Consider the following 25049-nt stretch of genomic DNA (forward strand, 5'->3'; position numbering starts at 1 on the left):
AACAGAAACACTTCAACAAAAAAGATAAGCTGCTTGTAAATATTTTTTCAGTTTTCCAGTAAACTGACTTTGCTGCCATCATCCGAGCTCGCATGACAACGTAATCCCTGGTTGCTGGATCTTCTGCAATGCTGTCTGCCCCAGCAATATATTCCTGAATTACTTCTTTGTTCTGAGTCTGACCTTGACGCAGTTTAGCAGCTGCCTTTTCCTATGGAATGAAGTTGACAGAGGTTTAAAATAAATGCGTTTGTAATACAAAATATCAATTCATATTCCATAACATTTCCAGTAACCATCATTCCCTGAAAAAACTGGACTAACTCAAAATGTTTCTTGGATAGCAGACTCCTGAAAGCAGTTAACCATTCTAAGTCACCTTTCCAGAAATACTCTATGGTGCAATTAAATGAAAGATATGGTTCCTTCACTTGAATATTAACCCTCAACATGTAGCTGAAAAACTTCATTTTCAGTGAACACAAATGAAAAATGAAATCTCTTTCAGAATCTTCTTCAGAAATAAATTACTGCTTTTAGACTTGATGCAATCCTAAGACAGATTTTGAGGAAATCACTGTAGATATATAGAACCTCATAAATACTTGTGGAATACAAGATGCACATTGAGCATCCTACATGATAATACTCTGAATTCCAGTGGATAACTTCAGAAGAACTATTTTTCCTCTACAGAATTGAGGTCTACAAGATAAGTAATATTTACCATTATGAAACGCGACACCACTCCCCTCTAACACTTTCAGAACGTGTCTATTACTGTACCAGCTAGTTACTTTCCTGCTTTCCCTGAAACACTTAGCGAGGTCATATTTTACTTACTTTTGATCTGGTTTTTACTTCTAGCAACATGTTTAAATCAATTGGCAAATGAGATGGCTGCATCATTAAGCAGAGCCAAGCTCCCATCCATGGACAAGCAGCTGCAACCACGTACTGAACAGATGCTTTGTTTAACAGTTCCAGCCATACCTGGGGAAAGAAACAGGGTAAATCATGACCAACTTGTATGTGTTTTTACATAAAATCACATACGTAGAAACTATCCTGTTTCCTTTCAGTCTCTACTAATGTATCACATGGGCAGACTACAAAATATGTGACAAAAACAGATTATTCTTTATTGATGCTAAAGCACTGAGGATATGAAGAGGTGAATTCGCAAACAGTATACATCTAACTCACAAATACCTTATGAATAAGATCCAGAATTTCTTGGTTGCTTTCTAAGATACAGAACTGAAATATATGTCTCAACATGTCTTGCAGAATTGGAGTCAGCCACGTTGAAGAGCTCTGAAACAAGAATTATCGTGATTGAGAAGATTCCAATAGACATCATAACAAAATGCCAGTAACTCCAATTCTTACCTGGTCTTGGGTAGAGAGCAGCGTGAATAATGTTTCCAGTGCTGCTTTTCGTACAGAGGATATGGTATGATGCAAGAATGGCCACACACGTGGAACCAACACTGTGAGCGACTGCTGAATACTAGTACATGAAGGAGCGATGGAGAGGCAGTGAGAAGAGGAAAAAATGAAAACACAGTTAAGTTAATTTTGTTTTATGCAGAGGAAAGAGGTTATTGCATATATTGGGTCATTTTAAGTAAAGGATCACATTACTACAACTTAAACGTTTTATAAATAATTTGAGTCAGCATCATTATTTTTCATGAAAAATGCTTTTTTTCCTTATAGTAAGGAGCACTAGTTGATTTAAGCATGTATTTTTACTGTGTTGTTTCCTAAGTTATTCTTTCGCCTTTGTTACTTTGGAATTTGTTATTAGGTATTTATAAGTTAAGATCCAAGTTTGTTTTTATTTATTATGCATGAACTTGGACATCAACTGATACTACATGATGATTTACAGATGGGATTGCTGGTGGCAGAACTGCGTTAACTTTGTATTTGTGCTAAAACCAGCTTTGGCAGTGACGTTCAATCAGAACGTGAAAGGCAAGGTGTGTTAAGTGTAGCAGCTGTGAGTTGACATATGATGAAAGAACATGCTAACATGCAATTCCTTTACTTTGAAAGTCCTGAATAGACTGAAGCTCAACACTGTCTTCAAACGTAAGGAAGGATTTGTTTTCCTGTTCTAGAAAGCTAAGAATTACTGCTTTTTGCAATTACAAACTTATATTTGGGGGGGGGGGGGGGGGGGGGGAGGCCTTTTAATATTAAGAGTTAGTAAGGAAGGAAGAAACTTGTCTTTGAAGAAGGGGCAAATGTTGTTCTCTGTCATACATAATGACAAATATTTAACATCTCCCCTCTGCTTTCTTCAATGGATGTTCCAGTAACTTTATATGGCAATTTTTTCTCCTCTTTTTCATTTTGGAACAGAAATCAAGTTTACCCACTGCTTTATCTACCTTTATCAGTCACAGAATGACTGGTTGTACTATTGATGCAAGGTTTCGTGTTTACACTTCTTTTGAACTGTTTCAATAGTAGAGTTCTATGTGCAATAGTAATGTTATAATGTGCAGGTGCTTTAATGTAAATAGTTTGCACACTTGTTTGGAATTTGTCAACAAGGAGCAGATAAGAAATTGTGGAAAGGATCACCATATAAGTGCAGCTAATACATTTTACAAAATACCCAGTACAACCAGTGGAGTTAGGAAAAGCAAAAGACCCATAATAAACATCATCTACTACCTTTTAATTATTTTTGGGCCCACTACTAATGAAATGAAACTGGAAGCACTGTCCTAACCTTCACCTCTGAGGAAAAGCAAGAGTAAAATTAAAATACTAATTACATATCTCCTTGGCATGTGATTGGAGCGCTATTTTGATTATTCCAATCTGAAAATAACTTGAGAGTTATATTGAATTCTGAAGCAATACAAATTATAAAGTTACCTGCATTTGCGGACCTGAGGATAAGTCAGAAGAGAAGAAAGAAGGATCATGATACTGTTTGTGGAAGCCGTCAAGTCATCCAACTCGAGGAGCGCGTCCCATAATGTATTAAGAATGAAAGGCACCTAGGACAAATAAGCAGAAAAGGTTATCAGACAAAAAGAAGAAAAATATTCAGCTGCTGTTACATGTTATTTTCTTTGCTCAATGAAATTTTCCATCAGAACTGATGGAAAACAGCTCAGTTACCTTTTGAGACTGGAGGTGGACCAGGCTTTCCACTACTGGTACTAAAGATGCTGCAGCAACAGCTCGGACATCATCATCCAGATCTTGGAGACCTTCAACTATTGCAGGCAACACTTTAGGTAGTAATGTATCAATCATGTCCTGCCAAAAAGAGCAAAAGCATTTTTAAACTTAAAAAACACATCACGCACCAAACAACTAAAAAATACTTGTTATATAACAGGAAGCTACAAGTCTAATAATGTAATCTAAATATTGGAAGGTACCATTCATTAAGTAAAACCTAGGTTATAAATTTGAACTTCAATTTAGCTCAGTTTTTGAATAAACAAGAACCCAATGTTTGCAGAATAGTAACATGAACTAACTAAACCTCTTGTAGCACACAGATCTGTAAACCTCACACATGAAAGTATCAAAGTTAAAAAGGCACAGCCTCTATTTATAATTTGTTTTGTACAAAGTAACTGTAAATGAGGTTACAGTTGTAGGACACACAGCCAAACACCTGCTTATTTCTGCAGCCTGGATAATAAAGTTGCAGTCATACATCTTAACCCATGTGAGATGCAGTGCAAGCAAGTTTGGTTTTCTCATACCTATCTTTTGTTCCAGCACATCCTCATCTTTGAGCAGAGCTTTCTGCTCCAAAGCTTTCTACAGTTTGTCATGAGAGTTATTACCTGACGCACTGCCAAAGCATACTTTATTCCTAGGAGTCCACCATGTCTCACTTCCCACTGCTCCTGAGTAAGCAGCTTCAGGAGAACATCCACAGTTTTATGAACTCCAGTCTCATTCATATGCTTCAGTACCACTCCCAAAGTCTGAGCGCAAGTTTCACGTACTGGTGCTACCACCTAGGTGATGAAAAAGGCATTTCATTATGAAATTTGACTTACAAATTCATGAGTAGAATCTGATGAGCAGAAATGTTATACAAGGTGAAATATGTTTATCTGCTACTTTGTAGTAAGCATCTGTGAGCAGTTAGAGCAAGCACATGCAGTAGCACTGTAAAAAGTGTAGCGAATCTGCTGCCATATCATCTCCTGCAGAAGTCTGCTGATCTACCTCTTCACTCAGACAACTTACTTCATCTGAAACAAAGTCTCCAAATCTGTCTAATGCAAACACACAAAGAAGTCTAATAACCAAGTCTTCCAGCCACTCCTGATGCTGCTGAATCATCTGTAAAAAGAAAAAATGAACACCTAGTCTGTATTTATTCATAAAGGATTTTAGACATGCTTGTGTTTGCTAAATTTATATTTAAAATGGTATCACAGTGTATGTTTAAATTGACTGCAGTCATCTTGCACAATTAAGGCAGAATAGTCAGCACTGATGTAGCTCTGACCTGGCTTATCACAAACATCACAATGGTACACATAGTACTTTCATCAAAAGGCTGTGAAGCATTAAGTAAGGTAGACAGATGATTTTATTCCTATGCATCATGCAAAGGTCACTCATAATCTATAGTAATGTTGCTGCGTTCTAGGCAAATTACAATGTGTTTGAAGAGTATTTAGAAATAAACATGGACTGTGATGCATGATCCAGTGCACTTCTCAGTCAAGTCTCCACCAGATTTAGGTAATTACATCAAGCTTGCTTTGAGACTGGCATCTTGTTAGAGGCCCAAAAGCTTCACAACTCTGAACCCCAGAGGAGAAACACCATAAAAGGGGTTTCTCACTACTAATCAGATATCATCTTTCTCACCTCCACTGTTTGTCTACTAGATTACCATTTCTCTTATTAAAGTGGTAATTTTTAAATCTTTGATCATACTATGTCCATACTGCACATGGAATGCACAGCAGCCTTTGAAGTGCAAAGGCTCTTTCCATAAATAAGAACCTGATGAGATTATCTTATCATCGCAGTATGTGTTGTTATTACTCTGCAATCTCCAAGGCATAAATACAACATGGAAGCAAGGAGAGACAGCAGCTTCTGCTTTCTCTGTACATAAAGTATACTGAAGTAGACTGACACACATATCATATATGTATCTCGTTATTCTTCAGCACTCTCTAAACCACAAGCTCTCTCTGCTGCTTTTACTGTACTATCAGTGTGAATGAGATTCACTATTAAACAAATCATCACTCTTAAGAAATTAAAAGTTTTCCATTTAAATACATGGGAATTACGTAAATACTTTTGTGCATAACGTTTAAGCAGTTGAGGTGGTGATTTGATCAAGGTTGTTTTAAGTAGAAAGATCTCATGGTTTGTATCCCCTCAGAATCACCAATCTTCTGCAAAGCTTAAGTATTGTAAGAAGTCAGTTTACTAAATGTAATTCAAAAAAGCTACATGTTAAATTTACATGACTGGAAACTCACCTCTTCTAAAGAGCTGTCTCCCATTTTACCACCACTTTTACCATGAGCTTTTAGTATCTCTCTCAGTCCAGTACCTGCACCATGTCGAACCTAGAAAAGTGAAATAAAACGTCAGTTTCAGAAGATTTAGGAACAGAAGATTAAAAAAAAAGCCATGCAAAATAAATAAATAAATAAAAGCCACAGTGCAACACTAGGCAATTAAACTTTTTTTTCCCTAATAGAGATATATGCAATGCTGTAGAGTTAGTGGCACTTCATAGACTTGTGGACAAAGGTAGTATTTTATTAGGTAAAATTAGATTAATTGTTTTTGAACAGAGTAGTATTTATTAAATATTTATGAGTTTATGGACAGAAGCAAGTAAGAATTGTTTCTGTTTTCTATCAGAGAAGATTCTGTTACCATATTTGCACAAACGTACCCAACAAGGCACTTGCCATTTAGTTTTACTTCACTATGTTATAAAACACTAGTTTTCAGAGACAGATCAACAATTACAAATATGGTCACTTCATATGAATCTCAGGAGCTATATAAAACACTCTGGCAGTTAGCTACTGGACCACTGCAGTTTTTGACTTTGTGGGAAGTGAGCAGCACAAGGAGCTGCTCAAAGATAAACCACTTTTACTAAGTTTATAAGCTAAAGAAAAGCAACGCACTTAGTAGATTTCCTATTTCTTATAAACTGAGTTTAGATCCTCAGTGGATATTTTGGGATCCACAAAACAAGTTTCTGAGAATTACTATTCAGCTTAGTTTATAAACCTACCTTGCTTGGCCAAATATTAAGAGAAAAGTGAACAAATATGGCAAAGCAAATTACAGCCATGTATATGCACTCACCAAATATAAAGAGTTGAATGCATGTAGGAAGAGGAAGAGTTTTGGAGATTACAGAATACCAGCAGAAAGGTATGCTATGGCAATACCTGTTTCTCATACTTTTGATCCCTAACTAGCTACAACTGGATAATCAAGAAAAGTCAGCATAGCAGCTGCACAGAAAGTTACAAAAGCAAAAATTTGAGCTTGGTTTTCATTGGGAGGCCTTTACATAGGTTAGAGCAGAATCTAGTGTGTTATTTTTATGAAGAGCACCTAATATACATGCTTGCTGATGGTACATTTAATGACAGTAACAACTAGAGACAAGTGGCTAGTAGATTCTCCAAGTTATCTGAGAATTTTACATGAAATATAAACAGAAACATGTACAGCTCAGTGGCTGCTGGTGAAATCTGTAAGCCAGTAAAAAACAGCCAGAAAGCATAGTCTTAAAATCTTAAGTGTTCATTATACACTGATCACTTGTGTATACACTTGTTTATACTAGTTTTTACAAGACAAAAGAACACTTTCCTGAGAAGTTAACTTCTCAGCTTCTGAAAATAAAGAACAGCAGCAAGAAGAAAATATATCAAGGAAATACCAGCAGTAGGATTCAACACACCTGACTTCAGCTGCCTATAAGCTAGACAAGCAGTCTGAACAAGTCATCCAGACTGCCTATAGACATAGCAAGAATATGCCAGAGGGCGATTTAAAAACATGTGTTTTGAGATAGCTTAACCTGTTCTTCCATCGAGAACATATTGTAAAAATGAATCTGTACTGATCTACTTCCTTGTTACATGTCTGCACACCCCATATGACATGTACTAAGAAGGCTATGAGAGTGTCTGCATGTCAGTAAACAAGCGGACTTTCGTTTCAGCTGCAAACAGTCTGCCCTGAAATAAAATGAGGCTTATTAGTTTAGATACAGTGATGTGCCACATGGATGTAATTAAGCTTTTTTTCAGGGCCCAAAATACTCATACTGGCTGTGGATGATCTATCTCTGCTTTTCCAAGATTGAGGTCAGCACGGGCAGAGCCAACTTGCTATTGGTGAACCAGTGATACAGATAACACCTAAGTATATTACAGTCGGTGCTAACATTTGAGCTTTCAAAACAGTAATATTCTTTTACAAAATTGAGGTTAGTTCACAGTAGTTATTCCCATCTTCTGCCAAGGAAGAAAACCCTTTGTCAGTTACTTCGTATTTTTGCTTGGAATTAATAGGAAAGCTTGTGGAAAACAGTATAGGGATTGAGTAAATGCATGAGCGTAACAACTTTGAATTTTGGAAATAAGCAGTCTCAAATATATAGTTTTTGTAGTTGAATTTAATGTAATTCTTAAAAAAAAAAAGTAAATTCCTTTTCATAAATGAAGAGGACAAAAATTTGTAGTGTATCCACTGTGAAAGTGATTTTTCCCCTCTTCTAGATGAGAATTAGACAGATATGCTACCATTGTCAGCAGCGCTTGCAGAGTATTCCTCAAAGTCTTGATAAGCCTGTTTTAATTACTTAACGTTATTTTGCTCAAATGTCAATACTTGCAAAATTCTCATTTCATTTCCCCTTTAAGTAACTCTTAAAAAACACGTAAGAAATTCTGTAAAACCAGATTGGTCTCAAGTATGTAATCTATATTTATGATTCTTGTAAGTTTTGCTACCAAGCAAAATGCTCAAGTCCTAAGCATAGAATTTCTATTTAAGTCTACCTCTTATCAAGCTTATATAGCTACACCATAGATACTGCATGTGTCTTACCTCCCAGGAAGGGTTAAAGAGATCATTGCACACCTCTTCACAAAAGCTTTCCAGAGGCCATTCATTTGCCTAAATTCATAATAAATAGTTGTGATTCTTTAAATTTATGCACTGTCTTTGAAAAGCAAAATAGGCAAATCACAGATTGAAATTAGATAATGTCATTAGATCAACTAATCAAGCAATAAGCACCAACTTTTCAATACATATTCTGCATTACTGAAAATGAGAAGAAGCATATCTGTTATTCTAGAATTTCTTATAAGGAAGCTGACGTGGCGGTGGAAAAAAAAATTATGATACTAACATTAGGAAGTTTACACCATCATAAAGACAAAGCAATCAAAAGGCTAGCAACCAGCAGCACCTCAATTTACAGCTGTCATTAAACTTTCATAAATGCATTTTCCAATCACTGTTTTGCAAATAAGAATTCTATTACTAAGCTACGTTAGGAAAAACTTCTTTTGAGTTTAATCAACGTAAAGTCACTGCAAAATAAACTTCTATGCAGTATTGGTATTCTGGTATAGCATTTCTTAAAATTGTTTGGCTTTTCATTCAATTGAAGCAAACATATTTGCTACTAAATATAGAATCTAAATCATGCCTAATTAAATTAAAGCAAAGATTAAAGTGTACATGAACATTTAGATCAAATTATGTATAGCTCAGTGTAATCTTTTATCTAAGCATTTAGCATTTGATAGTTTGATACCCAGGTCCAACACCTGTAATCCACCCATTCAGGTTCACCTGGGTCACAAACTAATACAGATGGATTGAATGTGTTCTCCTCTCAATGCTACATACAGCTTGAAGCCCATTTGCTTCATTGAAGCTGCCAACGTCATTCTTTCCTCTCACTCATAATCCTAAAATGACTTTATAATTTGTGAGCATAAAGAATTTTTATGTTACTCTGCTAAACAACTGATCATTTTCACTAACAGAAGAACAGTGCATCATACCTCTTCTGAAGCATTTTCTACCAATGTTTTTGAGTCTGTGGCAGGTTGGTTGATGACAACATTTGCAACTTTCCTTCTCTTTTCTTCTGGTTCCCCATCAGTGCTATCATTGCTGAGAAGGAACAAATATAAGTTTATAGACTGAAAGTATGCTTTAGAAAAAGCAATTACTTCTACAGCTGAAGTCTCAGACGCAGTCAAGCGTGGCAAGAATCTGAACAAAAAAGTGTAATGCCTTCTGAAACATGCAAAATACATACAAAGTTGCAGTTAACAAAATAGAGCCAGGAGGCCAAATGAAAATCTTTCTGAGCTTTACCCAAGAAATACAGTTCTTAAATAAACCAAGGAAAAATAATTCTGTTTACTGCTCTTTGTAAATATAGCAGGCACAATAACATGTCACTAAACTCCAGTGACAAGGAACGTACCATCATACGTGGGAAAGTCATATCTAATATTTTTAATGTATTAATTCCCCCATTTTCTTGTACTGTTCTCAAGATGCATTTAACAACAGGGACAAACCAGACATTTTAAACTGCAGCATCCCATTATTTCAAGATCCCTTGAAAGCCAGTTTTTACTAGTCTACTAGGAATAAGTACAGCAGCACCTTGCTTCCATCAGTAAAATTAGCGTGTAAAAGTTTAAGAGGCAAAGACTGTAGGAAGTTTTTCAACAGATCAATCAAATTACAATTCAAGCCTAACAGAAAAAAAGAGCAAAATAGTTCACTGTTATACCTCTTCTCGTTAGCTTCCACTGCATCTCTAGATCTTTGCTTTGCAAACAGCTTAGCCATTCTTTTGGCTTTATTCTTTTGTCTGCTGCTCATACCAGCTCTAAATTCTGAGTCAATTAACTCAGCGGCCTGAAGAGTCTGAAAGAGAAGCCATTCATTGTGAGCTCTTCTTATAACAAAGGTTCTGAAAAATCCCCAAACCCACATTGTTCTCAACTTCCCCAACTCTCCATTAACTGAAACTCAGAGCAGCAGTTTGACATCAAATAATACTAATGTGGAAGTATGGGGTTTAAGGGTTCAAGAAGCCAAAGCATACCATATTAGAAGTTGATCATGTTTAAAATATAAAAATTTTAATAACTGTGGAAGCAGAAATAAAGCAAGCTCACTGTATTATTTTTTGCAGTGAAACAGCCCGAGGTTTTACCTACAGGTTTGTTTACTAGTGAAACTGAAGAAGGTGAATAGTCCAGATCTTCATCATTGAACAGATCTTCGGTATTCATCCCAATTGCAGCACCCATATCTAAGCCAAGCTTCTTCTGTAACAGTTTCCTCTGTCGTGCTATCCGCTCTTTAGGATCAATTTCACCTTTAAAAAGTTTTCCAGAAAGGCAGACACGTCAGATTTCCAAGCAGATCTATGAACTAGTCATAGAACTAATCTAAACTGTACTGAGATTATATATAAATAAAATATTTTAAAGCCAATTGTATTGATTCCTAGAAAGAAATTTCTGGTGTTAAAGCTATAGAACTACTTCAAGTGATTTTTAAACAGAAAATGGCTCCCATAAAGTTAGATTACATTGGGTCCACAGAAGTTAACAAAAAGAAAACAGCTTTTGGGGGAAAAAAAAATTTAGGAAATTGCACTTTGGAAGAAATTAATGCTAAAATTAAATCTAAATCCAGCAACTGATTTGAGAGCCTGCACTGTGTTAATCAACACGTGCATCCACATGGAATCTCCTTGTTCAGGGTTGTTTTTCCTCTTCTGCTTTATTTTGTTTGTTTGTTTCTCCAAAACTTCTTTTTTCTCATGAAAGCAACTGACCCTGAAGCATATGCAAGATGTTCCCAGGGTGCTGGAGTCTGTTAAAAGACTAATCCTTAAACTTCATGTGTCAAGCAAGGCTCACTTAGAAGCTTAATTGAAACTACCCCAAGAACACTGTGAATCCTAAATACTTGAATTAGTTAACATCTAGAAAATTTTAGAGTCTGTTTTTGCCAAATAAGTTTGCTTTATATCCATTCATGCTGACTACCTACTTGAAAAGGAAAGCTGCTATAAAACACAGAACAGAAAGCAACTGTAAATTTTCCTATCAGTTAAAAAAGCATCAACTAAAGCAATTTTAAGAGTTAAGTCATTTTTTAAGATATTTTATATCAATTTTTTAATTTTTTATTTTCAATACTATTTACAATGTCATGTGATAATAAGGCAGCGGGATAACAAACATCTGAAAAACCAAAGTGTCCTATTCCATCTGTTTTATTACTTAACAGGTAGATACACGGCACAGATCGCAGCATGCCCAGGGGATAAGTAACTGACAGCTCTGCAGCCAGCATGCCTTCCTATCTATGGCACCATTTCAGGTGGTGCAGAAACTGGAATCTGGACTGGAAATATCACAGAAAAGTACAGTAAAAATATGTGTGTGTGTGTGTATAGAATCTATCTATATCTATCTATCTATATATATATAGAATCATAGAATAGTTTGGGTTGGAAGAGACCTTTAAGATCATCTAGTTCCAGCCCCCTGCTATAGGCTGGGACGCCTCCCTCTAGACCAGATTACTACAAAATCCAGCCTGGCCCTGAATGCTTCTAGGGTGGGGGCATTCACAACCTTGATAGGCAACATATCATATGTATCTTCAAAATAATTTTATGCCACTTTACAGATGTAAACTAATTCTCAGCTAAGAAGCTGCAGAAAGTTGTCAGACAATTTACTTGAAACAAAAGGTTATCACAAAGTTACTAAACACATTCCACATTTCTTATCCATACGCTGATGGGAAAGCAGCAAGATGATCTCTAATAGAAGCCATAAGCTAATTGATACTAGATAACTTTCACTTGCTGTTCCATACTCACTGCAGAAAAAGATTATTATCCCTCTTTTCCACTAGGAGACCATAAAAACACTGATGTCTGTATAAGCATTTAAATGCCACAACAGTATAGATCATAGGACGACCTGGATCATGCTATGGTATTTAGCAGTTCTGAAGTAGCATAATATGCACTGAATATTTTAAATATTTGACCTTCTGACCTCAAAAATTTATTGTACAGTCTCTCTTATATTTCAAACCTTAATGCTTTTCAGTTAGCCACATCCTACAAGCTATACTGAGTGCATTGTTTTAGCAAGGAACAATTGATCATATCTCCTGAAACTCAAAAAAAAAAAAAAAAAATCTACAGAAATGCTAGGAATCCGCTCTCCTCTCCCCCTACATTTACACTAATTCTAGTGAGAGAAAACAATACACACACACCCTCTATAAAAACATTCTAATTCAAGAAAGACAGTACAAACCAGTTATGTTAGAGCAGATTTTCTTCCTTGTAGCATTTTGAGAAACCATGGATGACTAGACTTAAAACAGAGCTACAACAAACCTTTTCAGACCAAAATTTTCTAGCTTGCAAGTAAAATATAGAGATATACCTGATTTATCATCCTGGACTTCAAATTCTGCACCAGCAGATCCAAGAAGAGATGCACCGTGTTTTAACAAGCGACATATATCAAATCTGTCAAAACGCAACCGATCTGTTGAAGGTGAATCTTCCATAGGACTTTCTGATCCTGGCTCTAAGCAAACATTGAAAATAATATTAAGGAAAATGTGATGAAGATTGTTCTCAAAATTTTGACAGAAGATAATGGTCAGAGAGGAAGAAGTAATTTCGCTCCCCAGAATTATCAGGCATACAGCATTTTCATTCACAAAACAAAGACTCTATTTCATAAAAACAAATCTTAGTGTTTCTCCCTTGGTAAGTGTAGCTTTTTAAAACCGTGGACACTGAGAGACACACATAAGGCCAGCTTAAGTTTGAGCTGCACGTGGCTCACACATAGTTCAAACCTAAGTATCGTGCCCACTCTGCCACATAACCAACAGCCAGGCATCCCTGATAAGAGAGCAGGAGAGCAGACAAGCTGCAGATACTGTCCCCTTCAACAATAAGATGGTTGATCCTCACAAGGTGTCTTATCATTTCCTGGTCATGAATTCACTTCCAAAGTATTCCTTTGCTTCAAGAGTTCAGTACTCATGTGTTCGTGGCTTCTAGTCATGCATAGTTTTACTGTTCATTCCTACACAGTCTGGTGTGCTCACATCCTGAATTAAATCAGCATTACAAATACCACTATTGCCTACAAGAAATGCAGCTTTTATTTTCGTAATTTGTCTCTTGCTTAGGAAAGTTTGTTCATTTGCAGTAGAATAAATCTAATTGCACATTGAGCACCATACGAAATGAGTAATACCTACATTTCTTCAGACCTGAAGAGGAAGATAATGTTTCATTATACATATACATGGCAAAGACTATAAATAAAGCTACTAAGTATACAGATATACTGGGAAAGAGTCAGCATAGCTCCTGAAAAAACCCTCTCATTAACATGATTATCAACATCCTTAAAGAGCTCTAACATGCAGATAGAGGAGACCTATTAAAAAATTCAAAACTGCTTGGCAAGTTCTCATACTGAAAGTCGAAGGAACTAAGTTCCTACAGAACTGGAGAAAGCCTCCTTTTACATACTGAAAGCTGGTTAAAGAAAGATTAAAGCTGTGGATGCTGGAACCGATCTGTGTGTCTTTGACAACAGGACAGAGATTTCACTACACACTATTCTCCCATCATGTATGTGACACTAAGCAGTTTTGGGTAACCAAATGTCACAGTGGTTCCATGAAATCCTAGAAGGACTCTTTAAGAACAAGATGGCAGATGAAGTGCAACACTGAGAACTTAAGCTGTGTCTACGCAGCACTGATGTGAGAACTGGCAGTTAACAATGAATGAAGATTTTGGAGGCCCTTCAGTTAGATTTCTGTAAATATCAGCTTATTAGGCAGCGACAGAATAGCCAACTGGGTACTGGGCTTCATCAGGAAGGACACTGAAAACATGACAAAGTGCATCATTTTGCCACTACATATAAATGCCAGTACTGTAGAGATGCAAGTATACTACAAGCAGGTATGTGCATCTCAAGGAGAACACAAGTAAGAAAAAGCACTGAAAATTACAAATAAAGCTGTCCAAAAGATAGAGCAGCTGTCTTTTGAGGAGAAACTGAATAGGAGACAACTTTTCAAGGTGAAGAGGAGAAAACTGTTGAAGGGGTGCAAATATGGCAAATGTTTATAAAAATAACAAAGGCAGTGAATAGGACAGGTGCAGAAACTGCTTAGCAGATTGTATAATAATGGAACAAGGAGGCACTGAATGCAACTAATGTGAGAGCACCTCAAAGCAGATATGAATTTTGTTACAAATGGAAGCAACATCCCTAATACAGGGATACAACTCCAGATACAAAGTGAGCACAAACAGATGGCAGCAAGCTGCCATGTCACCTCTCTCAGAAAGGTGCTTTCAGAAACTGCAAAATATGACAAAATTGACCAGTTAAAAGTTTCCCTGTTTCACCAGTTATTATTCCTCTTAATTATACAGCGTAAAGCATTATGAGGGTACAGAGCAGAAGCACGTGAATCTTAGAAGAAGCAAAGGTCATGCACAATGTTGTAACTGAATACGAACATCTCGAGCTAAAGAGGTTACTCCAGTCCATGAACATCAAGTAAAAAAGCGGGTTCATTTTAAACAGAATGGCACAGCTGCCTTAAGACTTTTTACATCACAGTCAGTTTGCATCAGATAAACAGTGTACTACTCTACATAATTCATTTAAGAAGCACCTTGCTTTGATCTTGGAGTTGGATTCCACTCAGGTACATTTTTCACTATTGCTTCAACAGCTTGGCCAGCTGCAATACGGGTATCCCAATTTGTACTTCTTAAATACACTAACACCTTTAAAGAGAAATTAACAAATAAATTACATTTTGTTAAAAAAAACAAAACATACTTTTAAAGCATCTATCAGTTATTACTCTCTATATAACACTTTTACTGCTGTGGATCAAAACAGGATTCAAAACAATTAAAACAAAGGACAAAAAAAACCCCACCCAAACAAGCTATAAGGGCTGTATCATTTACGCTGCTTAGCCGAACCTTTGCCATAGCCAGTCCTTAAGAACTTGCCAGTTGTATTTAGTTGAATCAGCCAAAGTTAGCTTTGCTTTATACAATGTAGACTTCACTTTATACAATGTACCTCTAGGTACCAAACAAGGCTTGAAACTTTTTTTCTTTCTAAAAGTGTTCCAAAAAGAACAATAGACTTCAAAATTTTACCGAAGAAGGCCAAGATGGATCACTAGCAACAACATATGCTCCTCTAAACTGATTTCCCTTCATGCCTCAAATCTGGAAGAATTATTTCTTTCACTGAAGGTGGTTTGATATTCATGATTCCCTGACTGTTCTGTTGGTATCATAAACTGTGGTGAGAACACCTGTTCAATAAAAGCAGAACTGAGGCCGCTCAGCCATCACCAGCTGTCAGATACAAACCTATTTTTGGTGTTTTTACTGGACTTGGCCAGACTACAGTCTCAAACTAATGGAAACCTATTTCCAATTTCCAGCCTTTTTAAAGACATGCAGCTTCCTATAATTTCAATCCTGTACCACACAAGCAACAATCTTTAAAAGCGGCAGCAAAACATTTAAAAGTCAGTAGAGATTTGAATTTTCTATAGAAGAAAATCTGAACTTTCAGCAAACACTGAATACCATTACTGCAGGCAAAGTGAAACCTGCCTTATACAACCCTCTCAGAGGCTACCAAAACAACATGCCTTTAAAGACCCAGCCAATTTTCTTCTCCTTTTTTCAGAGAGCTCCACAAAAATACTATACTTTCAGCTGCCTCTATCCACAGAAACCACATCCCAGAAAACTCGTTCTATTCTCACTATTTTAGTCCTGATAGCAGTATCAGAAAACAAAAACAAAAAACCAGAAAGACAAAAAAAACCCACGATGCTTACTTTAGATAAGAGATTATTCAATTCATGAGGGTGCAGTTTCACTACTTCCCCGAGTTGCTGCGCAGCTGCTTTTCTTGTTACTGGTGTTGTACCGGTGTCCAGTAAAATAAAGAGACGATCAAGCCTGAATGATTGACAAAAAACAAAAACGTTACACTATTCATAGTTCAGTTGGCCATTTCTATTTATATTCTCCCAGATTTTCCAGTTTATCTAACGCAAATAGAAATGTTTGCCTGCCAACTGACAGACTGACAAATGTACGTATGCCTAATAGCAACTGTACTTTCTCCAAAAGCATATGTAATCTGGTAGGAAAAAAAAAAAAAACAATGGAGAAGCTTTTAGAAACTTTAGCTCTAAAAAATCTGCGAGTTACAAGAAGAAAATGAATTTTTTTCCTTTTTTCTGAGACAGAACATTTTTAATTTTGAAAGACTGGTATTGTTAGGTTGTAAGCAACCTTCAGCAAATTCTGTCAGAGAAAGCGAAGGGCTCAATCATTCATACTGTAAATTATCATTTATTCTGAAGACTCTTATCTATAGTCATACTCTACTTTTTCAGGATACCAGAAATTTTTAATTTTCACCTATTTTCCCTCTAGTTACCTGGAACACACAAGATCCAATTTACAGCTTCGAAATACTCTGATACCTCCATCCCTCCCATGAAATACAGAAACCAGATTTGTTTTTGCAGTAATTTTGTATTAGTGACAGAGACTCCAAGCATCTACTCTCAAAACAATTATTATAATTCTCTTTACAGAATGCTGAAATCCATGAGGCACTGTGCAGTATGAGGTCTCTACTGAATGTAAGTCTTGATGCGGCACAATCTGAATTGCCCCTTCTATTCTTAAAGGTAATCATAAGCATTCTGTTCAAATATCACACCACCACAAAGCTGGAATTTACACAGCAGCGCAGCCCATCTAGGTCTGCCTGATGAAATAAGGCTACAGGTAACCTGACAACTCCCCTTCCTCAAACACGTACCCCGGGTTTTAGCAAATACAGAAAAAGGATGAATACAATGTGTGCTAGATTGTTCCTACTAATTACATTTCACCAGAATTGCTTTTAACATTATTTCTAATTAAAAAAAAAAAAATCTGTACATCACTGCATTCTGTATTTTCTTTTACACACTTGAACTGTATCTATTCCTGAGAATATAATTTGATGCAACAGAACAGCAGTGCTACCAGCAGAAATGTCACAGCAATATAACAGTTCCAAAACCCGTGTGTTCTAACAACCAGAGACTAGGTATCCATTAAAGAAAAGGTATTTTCTAACTCAAATTATTTCAAATCGTTTTAGAATTTTAGGCACACTTTTGGCATTTATGAACTTTGAAATAATTCTCTTCCTACTACTGTAATAGACAAGCCCATTTCACTTTCTGTAGATAAAACAATTCAATTGCTATCATTTACTAGTTAGTAAATTGTTTTAATGCTACATAAAATCAAAATCTAAACATTTCTAAACCAGTGGATTTGTGCTATTACACAGTCAAAGATGAAAACAAAAGCTTTAGCAATCTGAGTCTTCCAAATCACTTGTAGCACACTAGTCAGAAATAACGCATCCTCGGGAACTTCATTATTTATTGTTATTTTTTTTCTTTAATATGCTTGACAGTAATAACTCAATCTGATTTATGATGATCTGTATTATTCACTGCAAAACATGCTACCTTGCAGAGGAACCACAGCTTGCTCTAGTTTGCTTGTGCTCTCATGCTTATGCTCACCCTTTTTGGTCTTCAGCATTCCAAGCTCAAGAACTTTGCCATTTAGTGCCACCCACTCCTTCAACTATCAGAGTATCTTTTTTCATCTCCACATTCACATAGAATGCGCAAACTTAGACCACTTCCTCAGCAAACAACTCTTCATGTCTCAAAAGAGGAAATGACTGACGGCCTACCCTCAGAAAAGCTCAAGTTTAATTCCAGTTTTAGTTATAAAACTAGACAGTCACTTCTAAGCCCTGTAACTTTCATGGCTGTATCACCTTTTTAACTGCAGCAGACTACATTTGTAATCTGTGATTTTTAAATGTAACAAGTTTAATTTACATACAAAGTTAAAACAAAGGTGCTAAGCATATGGAAGTTGCAAGCAGACAACTACACCTCATCAAGAGGACAACAATGATACCCGAACCTCTGTGAACTCGTGGTATGAGCTCATTAGAAAGAAGGCAGACATCTTTTTCCTCTCAAATGAGAAATGAGACAGACAGAACTTGGAACAGAAATTCAAAGCTAGTATTAACAGTATCACATTCAAATATCTTTTTCTTCTAAGAAATTTAGAGTGAGCTTTTACACTGACACAGAGTTCATCAGAAATACTTCTGACACAGAGACATTAGCCCAACTGCTTAAGAACAGGCATCTAGTAGCGTCTGAGACTCTTCTAAATGAGTCATGCACGCAGGGCTAGCAGGCAAGATGTAAGGGGACCCTTATCATTCTGAAGTGGCAAGGATACATCGACATTAGACATCTAGATTAGGCAAATGAATACTCCAAGTAATCAAAGCCAGAATTTCTCAATAGAACGCACTTTGATAAAAGTTGAAATCTTACTTCCAGTATAGAGCCACCCAAGAGAGATACTCAAGAATAACCAGTAGGGCTGCAATCAACTGGGAACAGCCATCTCACATTGGACCAGACTCTTCCACTTCTTAGCAGCTACCACTCCAACAGTTTACTGAACAATCCTAAAGGTAACAGAACTCTAACAGTAAACAGTCTCATTTGCAAGACTGTTCACCAGAATAGCAGGTTGGCTGGGATTAAAGATGAATTTCCCCTTTGTCAACATTGACACACAGAATGATTACACGTGTAAGCTCAGTTTAATTAACGGAAGAGGGTTTTGTGAATAGAAGTACAGAGAAACTTTATAACTGAGTCCCATATCACTAAATCTAACAAGCCTTTTGCCCTTCGAGTCTATTATTTCAGCAAAGACTACAAATAAGAACTACAACAACTACCTCAGAGGCACTCAACAGGTAGTACAGTCATTCCATGACCTAGACGCTGTTTTCTGTGAATTTGAAAGTCTGTCAGCCGTTGAGGTATTAGAAAGCTAATAGCAGGATAGTTAATGACCAGGTATCAACGTTATCCCCAAACTTTTTCCAAAAGATTTATGCAGCTAAATTGTGGAAGGATCCTGCTCAACTCCAGGTTAAGCGTTCTGAAGTACCATGAGCAGCCTGTCCAATCGGCTGGGGAAACCTGAAATTTGTTGACCTCAAATGAGTTTAGGCTTCGAACAGACAGCAAACTGATCACTGCTGCCAATGAAGCCATTAGTTTGGACCCTACATCCATTTTGTGTCAGTACGATTAACATCCAAGGCACAGTCAGTAACAAGGCCAAGTGGTACAGAACAGCTCGTATCCATCCTAGCGAGCCTCCAACCCACAGAAATTGTGTGACTGTACAAAAACCCTTGCAGGGTGATCCACAGAATGCTCTACTTGGATCTCCTTGCAAGACTGCTAGTTGGCATCCACCAGAAAGGGAATAGTTTTACAAGTTTCCAGTATAAATCACACTTCAGGACCCAGAACCTTCCCAGGCATTATTTCATAACACAAAAATAGCCCCAAACCTAGTAAACTTAACCAAACTAAACTTTAGACTTGACAGGGTTTGACACTCATTGCAAAGTTCAACTTAAGCTGCAATGCAGATACTTGAGTTCTTCCTGTTATTCTAATAATCAGAGCTTTATTTCATCATTTGGTCCCAGCTTGGTCTGCTTCACAGCTCAAAAACCTTGTGCCACTGTTAAAGCACATACAAACTGTTAAACATCAAGCAAACAACTTCCAGTATAGGCAGCAAGAAGGAGAAAATAACCAGTGAATGGATTTCAGAACAAAGAAATGGGAGGATACACATAAAAAATGAACTGTAAACAGTTACGAAGTTAGGGATGCAGACACTCTTCATTTCCTATAGAGCAGTGAAAGGGACACCTAAATGAAATGAGAGCTCCATCATTACACTGGTCACAGTATTATGTACTGCATGCAGAGGCCAACCAAATGCAGAAGTTAATGGTTTCTTATGGAATGTATATATGATATAACATATGAACCAGTATTAGGTTATACAAGCTTTATTTGTTAGCTATTACATACATATCTACATCCAAACTCAATACATATGGCCACTTACATTACAAAAACACCAAGAAAATAACACAAGAAATCAGAAAGTTGTAAAGATATTCAAAACAATATAAAAAGTGCATTACCAAGTGACACAGAATACCTTGATAAGCATTCATTTTAACTGCTGGAATAGGTTACAGTTCTTATCAGAGTGCAATCTTTGGTTTCCACCTTTATGTCAGTCTGTTATGTGTCTGAGAAATTCTACAGCTCTGTCTCATTTGGGCAGTAGTGCACATGGCACCTCTGCTCACCTCCTGATGGCACAGACGCTCCCTCCCAGAAACAGCAGCAGGAAGCAGATCCACACTGGGCTGTTAGTCCCCATTAGCAAGAGTGGATGTATGCTATTTTTCCTCTCCTTTCAGCTAGAACTCTGCTAATTGCACCACTTTATGCACCTGCCTATTCTGGTTACTCAGAGGGGAGAAGGTATGATGCAAACTGCAGAAATTCTGAAAGGAATATAACTATTCATTTTTCTTTAAATAGCAATGAAAGCACACTTCTTGTTCAGCTTAGTTCTTGGTTTTCATGCACAATGTAATGGCTTCCAAATGATCAGAAAACAAAGTCCTTTATCTAGGAAAAGTCTATGATAAGCCCAAAAGAACACTTCTAAAAGGTATACAGAACCTATAACAGTTCTGGAGGATTTTGCTATCTTGTAAGCATTTCAGTCCCCTAGTTAGGTGCTATTAAACTTCACATTTTAGATAAGTAATGATACCACTCAAAGCAGCCTCAGTTTGTTATTAGGAAGATGCTGCCCAACAGTTCAGTAGCCAAGAGCAATATATGAGGTCTATGTATTTTCCAGTGGCTTTACTACTACAGCCTTCTGACACTCTTTTTCTTTTGAATTGAAAACTACCTTTCAAGTCTACATACTTCCAGTTATACACAAATCCAAGCAAACTAAGGCCCTGAAAACTCCAGAAACTAGCATTACAATTGTAAGGACCAAACACAGAATGGCTTGCAACTGCAGGTTGTTATGCTCCCCCTTACTTGCTTAGAAAGTGTCTTGAAATTACTCTGAAAGGACTGTCTTCAAGAAGGTATATCAGGGTGAACTTAAGGGTATACCTTTTAATTTAAAATTGTTTACCCTTAATGCATCTTACCAGCTTCATGCATTTAAAGACTTTTTTTTTTTCCCCCTTCACACTGAGATAGCCCTCAAAAGTATGAGTAGCCCTGGTGTTGAAATGATGATACATGAACTACCTTTAAACAAATTAAAGGAACTGAAAAGTCGTATATTGGATATTGAGAGGTACCATCAGCACTTAATCATCTACTGAAGCTCAACCACTGAGTAACCCAGGATTGTTGTTGTTGCTGTTCTTCCCCACAGACTGGCGGTATTCATTTTTCACTTGAAGTATCTCAAGAGCTTATTCACAAGGCACTGGGTTTATTCATCTACACTTTGCAGGAATTGAGCTGAAGCAAAACTTTTCACTTCCTTTTTTTTTTCCTTCTCAGTTCCACTGTCAAGATTTTTTTTATTACCTATGCAAATATTATACTAATTCATTTATACTTTTAGACAGGAAAAGGGAACAAATGTCTACACAAACTGGCTTGTGTATAGAAAGAACATCACCCACTCAAACACACTTCTGGGGAGGATGAGGTTCATTTGACTTTCCAGCATAAAACTACCAAAGAGATGAATGTACATAAAAAAACTACTTTGCAACTGTTTGCTTTTAGGTGTATTTTCTAGTGTATCTCAGAATCAGAGTAGATCTTCAGTTCATGTAAGAGCAGACTGACAAAACAAGCATGTATATATAGAGAGAATGCAGATGGAAATGTCAGCAACTATTTTGTCAGTGGATCACAAGTGGTATTTTCTGCTTGTAAGATGACCTTATTAACAGCAGAACTAGACTTAAGATTTGCAGTTTTGAGGTATCCCAAAGCACTCCCCAGATTTATGCAGATCACCCACACTAAGGTTGTAAGAAAAGTTTCCGACTCGCTAAATAGCAGAAATTGAACTTGACTGCAAGAAAAACCACTTGATAATTTGTTTTGAGGGTGTTAAAACACAGCTCCCTCCCCTCCATTATTCATTTATTTTTAAATGAGGTGTCAATACAGAATTTACCATCCTGAAGTTTTTATGTTTAAGTTGATGTCTGGTATACACTCAGTGACATCTACAGTCTTTAAAGAAAGCTTCTCCTTCACTCCCCACAGCTGTACAGTTAAAATCACTCACCAATGAAAGATACTGGTCCTTTAAAATATAGAAGTGTAGCTAGCTAACAGGAAGAAAAATCCAATCTCTACAATTAAACGGAGCTAGCAGAGAAACTGGAACCACACCCTCTACAGAAACGTGGTTATGAAGCATACTGCAAATAACTGTTTTGAACACTGTTTGAAAAGGAAGAACTTTAGAAATCCTGTGTTCTGAAATAAAAGGTGAATATAAGAATTGCTGAATTTACAAAAGCAACTGAGCCTGCAGTATCGGGTGCATTTGTCAAAAGTTGCCACGTAACGAGCAAGTTTTGCTGCATCTTAAAAAAAAATGTGAGATAGAAGGTATGTAGTATCATACCTGAACATTAGAGAAACTTAGGAGTTCCTGAGGCATCATCAAGGTGCTACAGCATTCCAACGAGCAATCCTTTCACACGATTTGTATGTGGAATTGAAACAGTTCCATACCAACTCACAAGTATCACAGCACTTTTATTAAAGCTCAGCACTTCACATTCACTTGTATCACATTTTGATCTTAAGACTATACACTGAAGCAACACATCATATGACATGATTAATGCATCAACTTTTTAGTACTTCGCAGGAAGGTTTAAGGACAAACCTGACCCAAACCAGAAGTTTGTTTCTACATCAGTTACCAACCAAACAGATGTTACCTAAATCTTTGCATAGTTCACTGCTGCTTTTCATTGAAGCAGTGTAGTTTTACAGAGAACAGAGGCACTGTTAACTGGGTTTGTTACTAATCTTTGCAACTGACACAGCCTCAGCATACAAACTTTTCAGTTCCATCCCAGCATTCCAGTCAGCCCCCGTATCTGACATACCTCAGCACAGTTACTTAAGCTGACTGCTCCTTATCTAATTAAATTGTAATATTAGTCTATTTTACATGACTGCTTACAGTGTTAGATTACATAGTAGCCTTGTTACAGCAATCTCTTTCTACTTCCAGGTTCTTATGGAAAGCATTACAAAAAGTTCCCCAATACATAGAAGGCTGATAGAGATGTGAGCAGAACAAGATAAGGGGATACTTTGAAGAAACTCCTAAGCCCCAACTAACGCACCTGCTATCGAAGCCTTAAAAGACACAGTGCTACTGAGAAGTCTGATTTATAACACATTTGATTTATAAGCACACACACCTTTACTCTGCTAAGCAGAACTGTATGCTTCTTCATGGACAGCTTCAGAAAGAGAATTTACGTTTGTTACAGTACCCCAGAAGTACAGAGATTCTACCAGCATGTGACTTTGGTCTAATCTATCACAAGGTTAATTTGGATTTATGTTTCCTTTCAACTGTTCAGTTTGGAAGCTCAACGTGCCCTTTTCACACACACAGAAAAAAAAAAGATGGCAGGAATTTGGGCTCAGCAGTTTTAACAGAACAGCTCTATTAAGACATACCTCTGTATCAGTGAGCAACTTTAAGAGCTGGCACACCCCAGCGCACATGTGTGTAAGCAGATACTGCCCTACATCTTGAGGCTGAGCCAGAACACACTAATCACTCTTCCCCATGAAGCCCTTTTCATTTCGGTTACTTTATAGCTAGGGGCTCAGAAGGCAGAAGGCTTTATCCCCAGTTTTTGAGACTCGGCGGCGTCACCCCAGCTCCCCCCGGTCCTACCCCATGGAGGCCCGGCCAAACCACCACGGCGGCGGGATGAAGGGAACCGAGGCAGAGCCCTGGGCCTGAAGGAAGGGGGGGGGGGGGGGGGTGGCTTCCCTGCGCTGGGCGCGGGACTCTCCCGGCCGGGGAGCGCTCCCAGCCCCCACCAGCCCCGAGCCCAACGGGGCAGCCTCGCGAGGCCTCCGCGGGCCCCGAGGGAAGCGGGGGCACCGGGCAGCCCTCCTTAACGCCCCTCTTCTCACCTCCCCCCCTCCCGGCAGGGGCACACGGAGCGCCGCGGCGCCCAGGCCTCCTTCTCCCGCCCTTCCCGGCTCCTACCGACCTGGAGACGGCCATAGCCGCCCGGAGCGGTGCCCGGCGAGAGGCGAGCGGCGGGACGGCGAGCGGGGGGCCGGCGCCGCGGTGGCAGGGGGGAAGGCGCGGGGCCTAGCTGCAGGCCTCTCGTGCGCCGCGCCCGGCCTCGGCCCCGCCGGGGATCCGCGGGCAGCGGCTGAGCGCGGCTGTGGTCGATAGCGGTCGGGGGCTCGCTCCGCCCGGAAAGGCGGCGGCAGCGCGGGCGAGAGCGGCGCGCAGCCCTCGGAGCGCGGGTTAAAGCCTCAATTCCCCCATCGCCGGGGCGAAGCCCAATGCCTGGTTTTATACGAGCAGCCATCTTGTATTTATTCCCTTCCTCCATGATAGCCGCTTCCTGATTGGCAAGAGCACCCGGCCGCAGCCAATGGAGAGAGCGCTTCCAAGAGAGGGGAGGGCGGGCGCACGCAGCACCCGGGCTGAGCAGGGCCGGCCATGGAGCCCGCCGAGCCGGCTGGGAGCGGGGTGCCGGCCTTCGGCGGGCTGTGCCATCCGCGCGCGGGAGGAGGGAGGAGCGCGGGGGAGAGCGCTCCGGTCGCCATCCCCGAGGAGCGAAGAGAGGCACAAGAAAGGTGCTAGACGCGCG

The 25049-nt window shown here is 38.4% G+C and overlaps 1 protein-coding gene and 1 long non-coding RNA gene across 4 annotated transcripts in view; one reads left to right on the forward strand and one right to left on the reverse strand.

The window, feature by feature from the left end:
- Positions 1-24744, reverse strand: part of BTAF1 (B-TFIID TATA-box binding protein associated factor 1) — a 43456-nt gene extending 18712 nt beyond the window's left edge. For 2 of the 3 annotated variants that reach the window (XR_005861017.2, XM_015288828.4), the window contains exons 1-17: positions 24435-24744; positions 16009-16132; positions 14809-14923; positions 12531-12677; positions 10266-10426; positions 9833-9969; positions 9087-9198; positions 8116-8184; positions 5505-5594; positions 4243-4338; positions 3831-4007; positions 3148-3288; positions 2899-3023; positions 1393-1513; positions 1213-1317; positions 844-993; positions 69-211 (exon numbers count right to left, since the gene is read on the reverse strand). Coding sequence is in view for 2 of the 3 variants with exons in the window: in XM_015288828.4 (XP_015144314.1) it covers positions 69-211; positions 844-993; positions 1213-1317; positions 1393-1513; positions 2899-3023; positions 3148-3288; positions 3831-4007; positions 4243-4338; positions 5505-5594; positions 8116-8184; positions 9087-9198; positions 9833-9969; positions 10266-10426; positions 12531-12677; positions 14809-14923; positions 16009-16132; positions 24435-24448 (2027 nt within the window). In the remaining variant the exon portion in view is untranslated. Of the gene's footprint in view, positions 1-68; positions 212-843; positions 994-1212; positions 1318-1392; positions 1514-2898; positions 3024-3147; positions 3289-3830; positions 4008-4242; positions 4339-5504; positions 5595-8115; positions 8185-9086; positions 9199-9832; positions 9970-10265; positions 10427-12530; positions 12678-14808; positions 14924-16008; positions 16133-23886 lie in introns of all 3 variants that reach the window. The other variant, XM_046942984.1, reaches the window with a different exon arrangement.
- LOC107053702 lies at positions 1433-23894 on the forward strand. The gene is made up of 4 exons (XR_005861024.2): positions 1433-1569; positions 11350-11485; positions 16780-16827; positions 23429-23894. It is a non-coding gene; the product is annotated as an uncharacterized LOC107053702 (long non-coding RNA).
- Positions 24745-25049: the final 305 nt, after the last annotated feature.

The sequence above is a fragment of the Gallus gallus genome, chromosome 6 (genome assembly GCF_016699485.2).
Source record: "Gallus gallus isolate bGalGal1 chromosome 6, bGalGal1.mat.broiler.GRCg7b, whole genome shotgun sequence".
Taxonomy (NCBI): Eukaryota; Metazoa; Chordata; class Aves; order Galliformes; family Phasianidae; genus Gallus; species Gallus gallus.